The 17,614-nt window shown below is 40.3% G+C and overlaps 1 protein-coding gene across 1 annotated transcript in view; it reads left to right on the top strand.

The window, feature by feature from the left end:
• The first annotated feature begins 3,019 nt into the window (after positions 1–3,019).
• Positions 3,020–17,614, top strand: part of KCNMB1 (potassium calcium-activated channel subfamily M regulatory beta subunit 1) — a 64,708-nt gene continuing 50,113 nt past the window's right edge. Inside the window, exons 1-2 of the mRNA XM_056516524.1 lie at positions 3,020–3,116; positions 17,183–17,394. Coding sequence (XP_056372499.1) covers positions 17,261–17,394 — 134 coding nt within the window. The 5' untranslated portion in view covers positions 3,020–3,116; positions 17,183–17,260. The remainder of the gene's footprint in view (positions 3,117–17,182; positions 17,395–17,614) is intronic.

The following is a 17,614-nucleotide window of genomic DNA, read 5'->3' as shown; positions in this document are numbered from 1 at the left end:
TACATCAAATCCAAAAACTCCTTGACCTAAGCCCAGAGTCCCTAGACCCTATTTGTTCCTGCCTCTAAAATATATATTTTATTGTATATCGCTATAAGATGTGTAAACCCTCCAAACAAATTCAAAGTAAAATTAAATACTTTAGAGTTACTATGTAGGAGATATATAGAGACACTGAGGTATCACAACTCACTATACATGTATTTCAGAGAGTCTGCAGCTCTCCACTGACTTATAAAGTACTCCACAGTATAAGATGAAATCTTCATGCTTCCCTTGGCTTACAGGCAATGACATGCAGAGAGTATATACAGAAATGCAGACAGTATACACAAACATAAAGACAGTATATACAGACTATATGCAGCCAGTATATACTGTACATACAGACAGTGTATACAGTATATAATGACAGTATATACACATGTGCAGACAGTATATACACACATACAAGCGTGACAATGATCCCAAACACACTGCCCGGGCAACAAAGGAGTGGTTTTATAAGAAGCATTTCAAGATCCTGGAGTGGCCTAGCTAGTCCCCAGATCTCAACCCCATAGAAAACCTTTGGAAGGAGTTGAAAATCTGTGTTGCCCAGCGACAGCCCCAAAACATCACTGCTCTAGAGGAGATCTGCATGGAGGAATGGGCCAAAATACTAGCAACAGTGTGTGAAAACCTTGTGAAGACTTACAGAAAACGTTTGACCTCTGTCATTGGCAATAAAGAGTATATAACAAAGTATTGAGATGAACTTTTGTTATTGACCAAATACTTTTTTTCCACCAGAATTTGCAAATAAATTCTTTAAAAATCAGACAATGTGATTTTATGATTTTTTTTCTCTCTCATTACAGGCCTCTCTCATCTTTTTAAGTGAGAGAACTTGCACAATTGGTCACTGACTAAATACTTTTTTGCCCCACTGTATATATCACAGATGTTGTCACGTAGGGCAGTTATATGTACAGCCCGCAGCCACTTTCTCTGCCTTAATTGAGTATTCATCATAGGCGATGAATCCTCAAATGGATGGCAGTTCCTGAACTGAGAAAGTGCAGGGGCATGACAAGATCCAAAACAATAAACAAAAAAAGTACAGAGGTCAGCGAATCAGGTCAGAACACAAAGTGTTAACAAAAGCACAAAGCAGGGAGCACAATACAACAAAAACAGTGAAATAGAACTTTAAAGCAACGTCAAACAGGCTGGATCAAACCAGGATGGCTTGTATTGCAAAAACGGAAGACAGTAGAATGGTCAGATCACAACAGCCAAGAGTCAATATACACAAGGAAGATCAAGCTAGGAGCAGGACAAAAGCTAGTGCAGAGAGATTCAAACACAAGCCAGGACTGAACAGCTGCATATTTATATGCACCTGGCAAGGGTGTGGAGGCTGAGAATAGATGTGATTGGCCCGTGCATCATTACAGCAATGCATGATTCTTTTGCCAAACACCGGAAAACTTTAACCCTTCTGCCAGAACCAGGTTGAGTTATTGCAGGTGTACACCAGTCACAAGCTCACCACCAAACAGCAAATTCCATTTCAACTTCTTAGATTGGCGCATAATAACCTGTTTAATTGTTGTCAATGGAAAATGCACGAGGGGGGAAACAGGTTGTTATTTCAACGGCCATTAAATTAATTAGCAGGTTTGGATAACTTTAGGTTAAAAAAGAAATAAATAGATGAAAAAATTTAATCGGCTGTAAAATTGTAAACAATCGGACCATTTTTTTTACCTATTTGTCTAAAAATAACCTTTTTCTTTTTATGACAAAAAAAAAATAGAAGAGAAAACAGTGGACAAACATAACTTGAAAAAGAAATCCTGATCGCTTGTTCACCATCACCTCCTGTCTTCCCCTAAGCCACCATCTAAACTGAGTTATGATCAAAAGAAAGTTGATCAGCTGCGATTTGATCATACCTACAGGAGTAGCTGGAGACTGAGCCATCAGACAAGATTTGTAATGGATTTCACTGTGAACATGACTAAGCAGCTTTCAATGAAGTGTGGTGGACCCATAATGTTTGCCATGAATAGTACAAAAACAAATATATTTTTGGGATCTGTCTTGCTGTCATACATCGGCATACTTGTTTATTACTGTATTCGAAGGTGCAGGTGACTACACTATCCAAAACAAGGCCACAAAAAATATCTGAGGCCGCAAAAATATCTGAGGGTATGTAAATATGGATTAGGGATGGTCAGGAATGGATTTTTGGTAATTAAAATTGTTCAAATTAAAACAGGGTTAAGAAATACAATAGGGTTGAAATCTCAGTGTATATTTTATTAATGAACCAACTAAATCTTAGTAAATGAGTAAAAGCCAGCTACATGTACAAGACGGAAAACTGTTGTGATGTGATCTATGTTGTTCTACTTCTACCAGTAGCATCTCAGTTATCAGTGAAATGAACACTGCTGGTTACGGCGTAAGTCTTGGGAGACATGTCAACACCTGTTCTAATAGCAGCAGTCGGCGGTGTCTCCATGTAATTATCCGCTGGTTTTTTTTCCCTTCGTCCCCTTTTATCTGCACTCTATTTCCATCATCTCCTGATGGATACATGACTTTCTTCGTTATCAACAAGATGTCTTCACACTGGCCTCTGCATCAAACCCTGCAGAAGTATTGAAGGATACCTTGCAGAACAATTTGCAAATAATAAGGCAATTTACTAGATAGAATGGAATTTAAAAGGGACAAAATACAGAGGATTTGATGAAAACTAGAAGTGGAAAAAATGTACATTGTCTTTAGATATGTTATGCAATAAGTGCACCAGAGACCATAAAGTTTCTGCACTTTAATATTTAAACACTAGTTTTTAGTCTTTAATGGCAGTTTAGCTGCTTAACGTTATTTTCTTAGGAGCTGTGGTTGAGGCATAAGAGAGATTCATACCTTACCATTTATGGCCAAAAGATGAGTTTAATTGTTTTGATAAATGGAAGCAGAGTGAAGCCAGCCAAGAATAGCCATCCAGTGTATGGAGCTCTGTTCCTTTACTGGACACGTATTCATTGTTTCTTTACTGGAATATGGAAAAGTAAGCAGAATCTCAAGAAACAGCGAAAGCACTACTATACATTGTAAGTATAATTTATGGAGTCACATATTACAATCATGTAAGGCAAAACACCTTTGTTGTAAATTAGTATGTGCTACAATATTTTTCATTTACTATTCGTTAATATTTTTGCATTTATTGTTTATCTATGTTTTTACCCTGTTAATATCACATTGTACATGCCCATGAAAGATCACTATACAATCAGACCACTATATAAGTAGTAATTCTATGAATAATGCAGCATGTCACTTACAAGTTAAAATCTAGTTATATTTACTTGTAAACACTGCTCCATTATGCACTTAAGTTTGTGAGAGTAGTGAAAAACTATTATTTTTGCCGGTAATCCTGTAAATGGTTCAGTTATAGGTTTTGAGCTTTTGGTGTATGATGAATAGATAGATAATTTACTTGGACCTGTCCTATTATATGATGCTTGTAGTTCAGCAATACCATTGTAATGACACACATTTGTATTTCAGAATGTGTTAAGTAAATGCAACAGTTAACATTTTAGAATAACTAACATGTCATGTTTGTTAAGATAGATAGATGAATAAATACACATAAATAAATAAATAAATAATATCTAGTACTGTCACATTATTGGCCCTAAAGTCACATAACTCTTGTAACACAAGTATAAATAATTTTACAATATATTGTGGTAGGACAGATAAACAAATACAATTTCAGCAACAAAGTAAAACACATAATTAAATTAAATAAATAAATAAAAAAACTGCTGCTTTTATACTTATTTTATTACCATTTCTTTGTTTTCATTTTATGCTGTGTAAGCAGTTTATTTTGATCCCCGGACATGTCTTTTTCTCTGTCAACAAGTTGTACTTTGTTTTGGGGGTATATTTTATATATTCAAAAAACTGTTTATTTTTTTAGGTGTTAGGTGAATGGAAAAAATTCAGCAATTATTTAGGTTTTGTTTTTACAACATTCACAGTGCTATATTAGTGACATGGTACATATATTCTGCAGGTCATTGTGATTCTGGTAATACCAAATTTATATTGTTTTATTTATGTTTTACTACTTTTTCAAAATAAAACCTAATTTTCCAAATGCTTATTTAGTAAGTGTGAACAAGAATGTTCCCTTCCAGGAATTCTTCTAAATTCTGAAGTACCCAACCAATATACCACTAACTGTGGGCCATAAGAAGCATTAGAGTGGTAATTTGGACAATGCATTCAGAAAGTCTTTAGATCTTTTCACTTTTTTCACATTTTGTTATGTTGTAGTCTGGTGCTAAAAAAATAAAATAAAAATAGTTTCCCCATCATGCTGTGCTCAATACCTAATGACAAAGTTAAAACAGAATGTTAGAAGTAAGGAAAAACTAAAATATTGCATTATACTAAGTATTCAGACCCTTTTCTCATAACATTGTTAAAGCACCTTTGGCAGCAGTTACATAGTTACATAGTTAGTACGGTTGAAAAAGACATACGTCCATCAAGTTCAACCAGGGAATTGAAGGGTAGGGGTGTGTTACAGCCTCCTTTCTTCTTGGTATGATGCCACAAGGTCTGCACACTTGGATTTGGGCATTTTCTGCTATTCTTCTCTGTAGATTCTCTAGAGGTAAGTCAGGTTGAACAGGGACAGTCGTTAGAAGGTATTTTCATCTCCTTGATTGAGTTCAAGTCAGGGCTCTGGCTGGACCATTCAAGGACATTGACAGAACTGTCCGTTAGTGACTCCCGTGCTGTCTTGGCTTAGGGTCTGTGTGTTATGCTGGAAGGTGAACCTTTGGCCAAGTCTGAGGTCCAAAGTCTATTCAGCTTTCCCTCAACACTGACCCTCTTTAACTATATACCGCATTTTTCGCCGTATAAGACGCACTTTTTCTTCCCCAAAACGGGGGGGGGGGGGGTCGGGGGGGGGGAGTTGGTGCGTCTTATACGGCAAATATACGCCCGAGGCTGCTGCTGGCTAAAGTGGGAAGTCAGTGGTAAGTACAGAGGCTGCGGCGGTGTGGTACAGCGCTGACTACCCGTTCCCCACCCGCAGCAGCCTCATGACCCCCAGTGAATTTTTACATTACATACAGTTCCGGGCGCCGGGCAGGTGAATTACTAATAACTGTATACTAAAAATCAGGGTGCCTCACGCTGTTGTGGAACTACAACTCCCAGCATGCCCAGACCGGCATGAATTAGTTTTTACCTGCTCTGGCCGGTCCCCGCCTGCAGCCGCACACAGGAGCTGGCCCGGGCAGATAATCATAGGTTTTCCTATGCCGGACATCCCTGTGTGCCGAAAAATCTTTTCGGGACATAAGGATGTCTGCGGGTCACTAACCATTCCCCGGCCGATGCGCGTCCTCCTCCGGTCCTCCTGCGGTCTTCCTGCAATCATCCGCCTCTCTATGGTTGTATGCATGGGACGTCAGTGACGTCCCGTGCGTACAACCATAGAGGCGCAGGAGGACAGGAGGACCGGAGGAAAACGCGCGCCGGCCAGGGCCTGGTGAGTGACCCGCGGCGCGTAATCTTCAGTGTTCCGGTCACTGCTCCTCCAGTAGATTGTGACACCGGGCCAGAGGGGCGGTGACAGGAACACTGTGGGGGCAGCACACAGGCATACAGCCTCCAGCCGTACACTGTATATGGCTGGAAGCTGTATGTCTGTGGGGGGGAGCTGCCTACTGTCTGTGGGGGGGAGCTGCCTACCATTGTGGGGGAACTATACTGCCAACTATTGTGGGGGGGAGCTGCCTACCATTGTGGTGGCACTATACTGCCAACTATTGTGGGGGAACTATACTGCCAACCATTGTGGGGGGAGCTGCCTACTATTGTGGGGGAACTTTACTCCCAACTATTGTGGGGGAACTATACTGCCAACCATTGTGGGGGGGGGGGGAGCTGCCTACCATTGTGGGGGAACTATACTGCCAACTATTGTGGGGGAACTATACTGCCAACCATTGTGGGGGGGGGGGAGCTGCCTACCATTGTGGGGGGACTATACTGCCAACTATTGTGGGGGAACTATACCACCAACTATTGTGGGGGTACTGATATAAAATATTTTACTACAGTATTTGGTTCAGAATCTTTTTTTTCTAGATTTTCCTCCTTTAAAATTGGGTGCGTCTTATATGCCGGAGCGTCTTATATGGCGAAAAATACGGTAAATAGTAAAAGGTTATATATATATATATATATATATATATATATATATATATATAAACTAGCTGAGTACCTGGCGTTGCCCAGTTTTTCTTACCTAATCCTTGTGGGGGGAGGAAAAGCAACATAGGAGGAAGTACTTGTCCTCATATCTCATCCTCATATCCCGACTAGAGATAAGAGAATTTTTGAAAAATTTGATTCGGTGGATTCCCCGAATGTTTTGAAAAAATTTGATTCGATCTGAATAAATTCATGGCGAATCGATATTATAAAGTGTGTGTGTTTTTAACTTTTTAAACTTTTTTTCTTAATTTTTTTAAAAGTAGTACTACTACTCCCAGCAGGGAACAGACTTTTCCATGATGGGAGTAGTAGTACCTGTAGTAATAGACAGATCGCCCAGGGGTCTGACACCCGTTGCGATCCTCATATATAATGTATAGATGCGGGCGGGCGGCCAATCTTCTGCGCGATCCTGCACTATGTTCTGCTATATAAAGTTCTACGTCACAGATTCATATTTCCCGTAGAGAGCTGTGATTGGCCAGATGGTTCCAGCCAATCACAACTCTCCACCAGAGAAGAGTGGCCGTGCCCCGCATCTATACATTATACAGGACGATCATAGTGGGTGTCAGGAGTGACACCCCCTGTGATCTTTCCTTTACTGCAGGTACTACTGCTCCAAACAGTAAGAAAATAGCAGAAGAAAGATTGCAGCAAGTGTCACTTCTGACACCTGTTGCGATCTGTCTATTAATGCAGGTACTACAGCTCCCAGCATGGAGCTGAGTGTGCTCCATGTTGGGAGCAGTAGTACCTGCAGTTAAAGCGCCACTGTCAATGATTTTAACCCCCATAAACTAGCCCCAGGATGACAAAGTTATTAGAAATTACAGTTCAAGCATACCTTTTGCTGCTTTCTAACTGATTTAATCGGGCTAAAAAAATGCTTTTTATGAAAGTCAGCAACAGTCAGATATGACTGAGATCGAGCAGACCAGAGCAGAAGATGACCATTAATACTGAGCAGTGCTGAGCAGTGCTATGTCCTATACATAGCACTGAACAGTATTAGCAATCAAATGATTGCTATGAATAGTCCCCTATGGGGACATAAAAAGTGTAAAAAATAAAAAAAAAGTAAAAAAAATGTAAAAGTAAAAAAAATATGAAAAATCCCCTCCCCCAATAAAAAAGTCAAACGTCCGTTTTTCCCATTTTACCCCCCAAAAAGCGTAAAAAAAATAATTAATACAAATATTTTGTATCGCCACATGCATAAAAGTCTGAACTATTAAAATATTTTGTTAATCATCCCGTACGGTGAACGGCGTAAACGTAAAAAAATTAAAAAGTGCAAAATTGCTGCTTTTTTGTCACATTGTATTCCCAAAAAAAATTTATAAAAAATTTATAAAAAGTAAAACCTAAGCAAAAGTGGTACTGATAAAAACTACAGATCATGGCGCAAAAAATGAGCCCTCATACTGCCCCATATACGGAAAAATTTGAAAGTTATAGGTGGTCAAAATAGGGCAATTTCAAACATACTAATTTTGTTAAAATGGTTTTTTTTAAGCACAACAATTATAGAAAAGCATATAACCATGGATATCATTTTAATCGTATTGACCCACAGAATAAAGAAAACATGTCATTTTTACCAGAAAGTGTACAGCGTGAAAGCAAAACCTTCCAAAATTTGCTAAATTGCGGTTTTCTTTTCAATTTTCCCACATAAATATTTGTTTGGTTGCGCCGTACATTTTATGGTAAAATAAGTGATGTTATTACAAAGTACAATTGGAGATGCAAAAAACAAGCCCTCATATGGGTCTGTGGATGGAAATATAAGAGAGTTATGATTTTTAGAAGGCGAGGAGGAAAAAACGAAAATGCAAAAATAAAATTGGTCTGGTCCTTGAGGCCAAAATGGGTCTGGTCCTTAAGAGGTTAAGGAAATATCACCCAGGTGTCACTTCTGACATCCGTTGAGATCCTCCTGTATAATGTATAGATGCGGACGGCTGCTCTTCTATGGTCCCCTGCACTGACGTATTTATACACCTATTCGTATTTCCCGCAGAGAGCTGTGATTGGCTGGATGGTTCCAGCCAATCACAACTCTCTGTGGGAAATATGAATAGGTGTATTAATACGTCAGTGCAGGGGACCATAGAAGAGCTGTACATTATACGGGAGGATCGCAACGGGTGTCAGAAATGACACCTGGGCGAACTGTCCTTAATGTGCAACTGTCAAGGATTTTAACCCCATAAACTAGCCCTAGGATGACAAAGTTGTTAAAATTACAATTCAATCATATCTTTTGCTGTTTTCTAGCAGCTTTAAACAGGTTAAAAACAGTCAGATATCCCCTGTATGTCAGCACTGGGACCACTGTGTATTTGACACACAGATCCCAGCGCATAGGCTCCTTATTATTCTTATATGCGGGTGGTGCATAAACATTGCCGTTTCTCCTGTACCTAGCAGTGATGCAATGCGGGCGGCCACAACAAGCGCTCAGTCCCTAAGGCCCTATGCGCGATGCAATGCAATGGTGGAATGAACCGCCCGCCCATTCTCCTGTCTTCCTAGAGTGCACAGCAGTAATGTGAGGCACGATGGCGCCTGCATCGCATCACCGCTGTGCACAGGAGAACGGACACTGTTTATTCTTTTACAGTAGAAAACTCGCCACCCACATATAAGAATAAGGGGCCTATGTGCTGGTACTTGTGTGTCAATCTCACAGTGGTCCTAGCACTGAAATACAGGGGATATCCGACTGTTGCTGCCTTTCATAAAAAGCATTTTTTAGTCCGATTAAAGCTGCTAGAAAGCAGCAAAAGGTATGTTTGATCTGTAATTTCTAACAACTTTGTCATCCTGGGGCTAGTTTATTGGGGTTCAAATCCATGACAGTTGCGCTTTAACTGCAGGTACTACTGCTCCCGACACACTCTGCTCCATGCTGGGAGCTGTAGTACCTACATTAATATAAAGATCTCAGAAGTGACCCTCGCTGCCATCTGTCTATTAATGCAGGTACTACAGCTCTCAGCATGAAGCAGAGTGTGCTCCTTGTTGGGAACAGTTGTACCTGCAGTAAAGGACAGATCACAGTGGGTGTCTCTCCTGACACCTACTGCGATCGTCCTATATAATGTATAGATGAGGGACACGGACGTTCTTCTCTGGTCCCCTGCACTGCCATATATATATATATATATATATATATATACACACACACACACATATATATGTACCTATTATTCATATTTCCCACAGAGAGTTGTGATTGGCTGGAACCATTTGGCCAATCACAGCTCTCTGCGAGAAATATGAATCTGTGATGTGAAGAACTTTACATTGCAGAACATAGCGCAGGATCGTGCATATCTATACATTATATAGGAGGATCACAACAGGTATCTGTCTATTAGTACAGGTACTACTACTCCCATCATTGAACAGTCTGCTCCATGCTGGGAGTAGTAGTAGTACCTGAAAAATTGAAGAAAAAAATAAAAGTGAAAAAGTTAAAACACACTATATTAAACACATTATTAAAATACATTACTAATAAAGTTTAACAAAATGAATTTAAATGGCTCCTTTCTACATTTTTATTATTGTTGGCTAAATTTTTAGGTCCCTGCCGCCCACATAAATTGGTCCCTGTTAAAAAATTTTGTTATAGAAAATAAAAATCTTGTTAAACACATTTTTTTACTGCAAAAAATCTGTGGAATCTTAGCCTTAGAGTAATAACAAAATGGAGTGAATGAAGAAATTTGTTATTTCGAATTGAGTGGAATAATGGCACAATGGGATCAGAGGGAGGGGAAATAATGGCACAAGGGGATCAGAGGCAGGGGGGAATAATGGCACAAGGGGATTAAGATGGGTGGGGGGATAATCATTACCTCCCTCTATCTTAATCCCCTTTTGCCATTATCCCTCCCCCCCTCCATCTTAATGCCCTTGTGCCATTATTTGTCCCCCCCCCCCCCCCCCCCCTCATCCCCACCTCCAATCCCCCTGGGCTAATAATATATATATACAATAACATTCCTCCCTCCCATACGCTTGGTTTTTACTTTTTTTTTTTTACATTACCCGGCCTGTTCGGGTATACAGTGCGTCCCGTTACCAGAGTCCCATTTGGCAGGCCCGGGTGACATCCTTATGCACTGTGCCGGCACCTCCACGCAATGTCAGGGGACGTCACACGTCTGCCCGGCAGCCATGCAGCTCTTACAAAGGGATGTGTTGGGGTTTGGGCTGAAAAGTGGCAGATGATATTAAACACAGATCAATAATAATGAGGAGGAAAAATCCAGGCAAGTAGTATGCACTAAATGGGAAAATACTGCGAAGAACATAGATGGACACGACAAGAAAGACACAGCTGGAATCTGGCAACCATAGTAATAAAGGGAATGAGAGGACCAGTGGCGTAGCGTGGGTTGTCAGCACCCGGGGCAAGGCAAGTCATTTGCGCCCCATAACCCGTGGCTTTTAGCACTCGAGTTTCTTCCACTAGATTAGTTAAAGAAACCCTTACCCCCTAAGCACATGTATTCCTTGTTATGAAAATACTGATGTAATTAAAGTAAAATGCATCTAAATACAAGTTTATTTTCAAACACTTTATTGAACACAGTCTCCACATTTTCAGCAGGTCTATGAATACAAATCTACAAATGTAGTAACCTAGCATGGGCCATGCTATTATATGTCGTCTCACAACCATCGTAAACGACAAAAAATATCAAGAACAAAAACTAAACTTCAAAATGGAACCATACCCTGGAGATGATCCAAGGCACATGACTTTGGGTATTATAAGTAAGCGGCAAATGTCAGGGGGGCATTATATGTGCATTATATGGGCACATGACAGGGGGCCCCTGTCATGTGCCCCCACATATATTGCCCCCTAACATGTGCCACTCACATATAATGCCCCCCTGTCATGTGCCCCCACATATAATGCCCCCCTGACATGTGACCCTGACTTATAATGTCCCCTGTCCTGTGCCCCTCACATATAATGCCCCATGTCCTGTGCCCCTCACATATAATGCCCCCCTGACATGTGCCCCTCACATATAATGCCCCCTGAGGGGGCAGGACAGGGGGCATTATATGTGAAGGGCACATGTCAGGGGGGGCTTTATATGTGAGGGGCACAGAACATGGGGTATTATATATGAGGGGCACATGACAGGGGGGGTCCTGACATGTGCCCCCACATATAATGCCCCCCTGACATGTGCCCCTTACTCTTCATTTGCCCCTCTCACTCAATTTGCTCCCCCCTCCCCTTTCTCTCACCTTTCTCCCACGCTGCGGCTGCTCCATTCCTGCAGTCAGTGAGAGACGCAGGGACGTGATCTCCGGGCGTCGGCGCGATGATGTGATGTCATCGCGCCGGCCTGCCATGATTGGCTCTCACTGACTATAGGAATGGAGCAGCCGCGGCTTGTGATAGCAAGGTGATGGGCGTGAGAAAGGTGTGGTGGAGCGGGACAGCCGATAGCTCCCGCTCCACCATGCGATAGTTCAGGAAGAGGGGCAACAATCTTGGGGGGGGGGGACAGTTGCCCCCCCCTGGATCCGCCACTGCCTCCACAGTGGGTGGCAACCCGGCGGCTCGAATCGGATTTGCACAGCCAGCACTGCAGAGAGAGTGAGTGAGCCCGGCAGGGGCAGAGAGCTGCGAGTGCGAGCGCGCCCCCCCCAGATGTTGCACCCGATGCGGCCGGCCCCCCCTGCACCCCCCACGCTACGTCTCTGGAGAGGACTACAGTACCCAGAAAGATTGTTAGAATTAGGGTTCTTTAGTTTAGAAAAAGGATGGCTTAGGGGTGACCTGATAACTATGTACAAATCTATCAGTGGGCAGTACAGTGCTTTAGGAAAGTACTAGTTTTAATGGTATCTGTGTCCTCAGTATGCAGATACAGTTAAAATCTATGGTCGAGTACAGAGCAATTGACTCCTTGCCCACCCATGTACTCTAATAAGATGTTGGTTTAAAGAAAATCTGTTATCAGTTTCACCTGTAGTGTTGAGCGGAATAGGCCATATTCGAATTCACGATATTTCGCGAATATATGGACAAATATTCGTCATATATTCGCTAAATTCGCATATTCCTAATATTCAAGTTTTTTTTGCATACACAGAAATTAGCATAAATGAAAATTAGCATATGCGAAAATTTACATATGTGATAATTAGCATATGCGAAAATTCACATACGCGAAAATTAGCATATACAAATTTTCACATATGCGAAAATTCGTACGCCAGTCTCACACAGTAGTATTAGAGCCGTATTCAGCAGCTAATAAGTACTGGAATGATTAAAAATGTTCTAATAGAAATCATTTACCAATCTGTTTAACTTTCTGGCACCAGTTGATTTAAAAAAGAAAAAAAAAAAGTTTTCCACTGGAGTACCCCTTTAACTCCTTAACAACGCAGGACGTATATTTATGTCCTCCGCCTGCTCCCGCGATATGCCGCAGGGTCACGCTGTGTCCCCGCGTCATATCGGGTCGGTCCCGGCGGCTATCAACGGCGATCGCGGTGATGCCCTGTATTTGCCCTTCAGATGAGGCGATCAAAGCTGACCGCCTCGTCTAAAGTGAAAGTGAAAGTTTCCCGGCTGCTCAGTCGGGCTGTTTGGGACCGCCGCGGTGAAATCGCGGCGTCCCAAACAGCTTACAGGACACCGGGAGGGCCCTTACCTGCCTCCTCGGTGTCCGATCGACGAATGACTGCTCTGTGTCTGAGATCCAGGCAGGAGCAGTCAAGCACCGATAACACTGATCACAGGCGTGTTAATACACGCCTGTGATCAGAATGAGAGATCAGTGTGTCCCTATGGGACCTATAACACTGCAAAAAAAAAGTAAAAAAAAAGTGTTAATAAAGGTCATTTAACCCCTTCCCTAAGAAAAGTTTGAATCACCCCCCTTTTCCCATCAAAAAATAAAAGTGTAAATAAAAAAAAATAAACATATGTGGTATCGCCGTGTGCGTAAATGTCCGAACTATAAAAATATATCATTAATTAAACCGCATAGTCAATGGCATACGCGAAAAAAATTCCAAAGTCCAAAAAAGCGTATTTTTGGTCACTTTTTATACCATTAAAAAATGAATAAAAAGTGATCAAAAAGTCTGATCAAAACAAAAATCATACCGATAAAAACTTCAGATCATGGGGCAAAAAATGAGTCCTCATACTGCTCTGTACGTGGAAAAATAAAAAAGTTATGGGGGTTAGAAGATGACATTTTAAACATATACATTTTCCTGCATGTAGTTATGATTTTTTCCAGAAGTATGACAAAATCAAACCTATATAAGTAGGGTATCATTTTAACCGTATGGACCTACAGAATAATGATAAGGTGTCATTTTTACCGAAATATGCACTGCGTAGAAACGTAAGCCCACAAAATTTACAAAATGGCGTTTTTTTCTTCGATTTTGTTGCACAATTTTTTTTTCCGTTTCGCCGTGAATATTTGGGTAAAATGACTAATGTCACTGCAAAGTAGAATTGGCGACGCAAAAAATAAGCCATAAAGTAAGGAGGAAAAAACGAAAGTGCAAAAACTGAAAAACCCTTAGTCCTTAAGGGGTTAAGCTTATTCCTGTTTTGTTCTGGAGTATGTTCAGACTTCTCTGTTTTCCTGTCTGGTGTTTTGAACTCTATATGTTTATTAGTTCTTTTTTCAGATCTTTGGAGTTCTGTTCATGACCGTTTATCTCTAGTGTCATCTGTTCATGTCCACTGTTCTCTATACTAACTTTCTGATCTGTGTCCTCTGAACTTTATACTATAGAGTTCTATGTTCCTGGTTTGTGACGGACTATTTATTAGTATGTGTTTTTATTAGGCCCCTGCACTTTAGTTCAGGGACGGACTGGCGCCCAGATTTTGATCCACCGGTTAGGGTGGATGGGCAATTAGGCAGGGAGAGCAGTTTTAGGGTCAGTTTAGGGCTCGCTCTCCCTGTCCCCTGGTCGGTCCCTGACAGTCCATGTCTCTTTTCATTTTATTCAGATGTACAGCAAAATATAGTGCGATGGCCAAAAAAAGAATCGATAACAAGTGTGCCTAAGCTAAACATATACAGCATTTTAGTAGTAATAGTTTTTAGCTGAATTGTCATTTATTATGGCTTCCAGCTATGTAATATGTATAATTACAAAATGCATTACAGCAATAACATTACCAGTTAGACATTATCCAAAGGCATAAGCAAACTTCAAAATGTTATTGCAAAATTATTTTAACAAATGTAAAAGGGAAAGCAGATTATCTGTTCATGTATTTTTTTTTTATTTTTTTTTTTTTACAGTGGCAACTTCTACTTTTTAATGTGATTTGTTTCACTTACGAGAAAAATCGGTCATTTTATTTGTTGCTATGTGACATGCGGTTACTTTTGTATTTATTGGGTCTGTTACAAAGACAATCAATAAAGTGAAATATGTTATACACTAAGGAACAATGCCAGCTTAAAACTAAAAGGGTTATGGCTGAATAATGGGCTATTACCAAGATGCTGTCATATACAATTTCTTTAGCATGCTGACACTATAAAATTGCTGTGGCCATTACATTTTCTAAACTATTTATAATTGTTTTTTAGAATTACTGTTGAAACAATCTATATATATATATATATATATATATATATATATATATATATATATATATATATAAAACTCAATGTGTGTGTGTGTGTGTGTGTGTATGTATGTGTGTGTATGTATGTATGTATGTGTGTATGTGTGTATGTTCCAGCATCACGTCCAAACGGCTAAAGATATTAACATGAAACTTGGCACACATGTTACTTATATGTCAACAACAAACATAGGATAGGTGATTTAACCCTTACTCACCCCCATTTGCCAGGGGCGGGGCTTATGTTTAAAGTCTCATACAAGTCAATGGGAAATACATGTTACTGCATAACTTCCAAACGGCTGGAGATATTTTGATAATACTTGATCACATGTTACTTATATGCCCACTTAAAATATAGGATAGTTAATTTAACCCTTAACTACCCCCATTTGTGAAGGTCGGGGTTTTTGTTTAAAGTCCCATGCAAATCAATGGGACATATATGTTCCCACATAACTTCCGTACGGCTAGAGATATTTCAATACCTGGTACACATATTACGGGTCGGGATAGGAGGTCGAGATAGGAGGAAGGGATAGGAGGATGGGATAGGAGGTCATGATAGGAGGTACAGATAGGAGGAAGGGATAGGAGGTCGTGATAAGAGGTCGGGATAGGAGGTCTAGATAGGTCGAGATAGGAGGACGGGATAAGAGGACGGGATAGGAGGTCGAGATAGGAGGATGGGATAGGAGGACGGGATAGGAGATCGGGATAGGAGGTCGGGATAGGAGGACAGGATAGGAGGTCGGGATAGGAGGACAGGATAGGACGGGATAGGAGGACTAGATAGGAGGTCAGGATAGGAGGTCGGGATAGGAGGTCCGGATAGGAGGTTGGGATAGTAGGTCAGGATAGGAGGAAGGGATAGGAGGTTGGGATAGGAGGTCGGGATAGGAGGTCGGGATAGGAGGATGGGATAGGAGAACGCGATAGGAGAACGCGATAGGAGGTCGGGATAGGAGGTCGGCATATAAGGACGGGATATGGGGTTGGGATATGACAACAATATATGAGGATGGGATATGAAGTCAAAAGCTTCCTCCTTTGTTTATTTTCCTCCCCAACAAGGATTAGGAAGGAAAAACCGGGCAACGCCGGGTACTCAGCTAGTTCTAAATAAAAAATATAAAGCTAAAACATCATGTATAAAGCAGAAAACAAAGTTAGTAATCCAGGATAGGTATATTATTCAGTGCATGAAAATGAAAACTGCGCACATGTAATGTACTTTAAACAGATTTGTAAATTTCTTCTATTAAAAAAAATCTTAATCCTTCCAGTACTCATTAGCTGCTGTATAACACAGAGACATGTGTGAATTTATTTTCTGGCTGACAACAGTGCTCTCTGCTGACACCCCTGTCCATGTCAGGAACTGTCCAGATTAGAATCATATCCCCATAGAACACCTCTCCAGCTCTGGACAGTTCCTGACACGGAAAGAGGTGTCAGTAGAGAGCACTGTTATCAGACAGAAAAGAACTTCCCGAATTTCTCTTTAGTATATCTGTAGAATACAGAAGCTGACAAGTACTAGAAGGGTTAAGATTTTTAAACAGAAGTTTTTTACAAATCTGTTTAACAAATCTGGAAAATAAACTATTGAAGACAAGAAAAAGAGCAGACAAAGAACATATAAATCTGATTGAAATAATATTTAAAGTTTTAAATATAAATGTAAATATTTATGTTACTGTCACTAAATCACATGGAAATAGACACATGCAGTATCACTGCATCCCAGCTTCTTCCACTATTTCCATCTGTTATCTTTACCTGCTTTGGTGTGTGAAACCACAACCCTACTTTACCTTTCTTGAATTGCATAGAGGTATATAATTTGCCAAGGTATCAATTAAATACAATCATATGCCACCAAGTGAAAAAATGTGTAGTAAACATATACTTTTCTTTTACGTGGAAGTCTATGGGAATCAATCATCACATCCATCTAATAAAAGACTTATAAATATATACTTTTTTAGCATGAGACCCTACAGGTAACCACAGATGGTTGAGGTATGTCTGATAGATGGCATTTTGCCAGGGTATCTACAAGACGTTTACTTGCTTTTTTATGTTTATATTACATCTTGTTTAACACATTAAGGAAGTATACATCTGTGAAGACATTCTTTTCTATGTGTTATAGTTCTCTTTGGAATAATCATTACCTTCTGAATTCTACAGCCACAAGGAAAAAGGTCACATAGCTTTGCCACTGGACTGCTTAAAGAATCATAGAAGCAAGACATAAATGTATGAACAATGGGAAAGAAACTATTCATGGCCCAAAAGAGAGGGGAAACACGAGCAGTTTGTTTGGGCATCGGAATGATTATCTGCTCTGTGATGATGTTTTTTCTTCTGGGAGTGACTGTACTGCCTAAATATATAAAAAGGTAATGTATATTTAATCGATTTTGTTTTTGATCCATGGAAAAAGACTTATTCTCTTAATATGCAACCAATAAATAAAAAAGATCATTATGTTTACATACTACACTTTGCGTAAGTTCAGTGATCTGCAGCTGCACTTTTGCAGAATTACGTACACTATATAACATAGAATTGACAGCTTAAAAACATTTCCTTTCTAAATAAATGAGGCAGAACTACGTT

The sequence above is a fragment of the Hyla sarda genome, chromosome 4, assembly GCF_029499605.1.
Source record: "Hyla sarda isolate aHylSar1 chromosome 4, aHylSar1.hap1, whole genome shotgun sequence".
NCBI classification, from domain to species: Eukaryota; Metazoa; Chordata; class Amphibia; order Anura; family Hylidae; genus Hyla; species Hyla sarda.
This window is presented reverse-complemented; position numbering and strand designations above follow the sequence as displayed.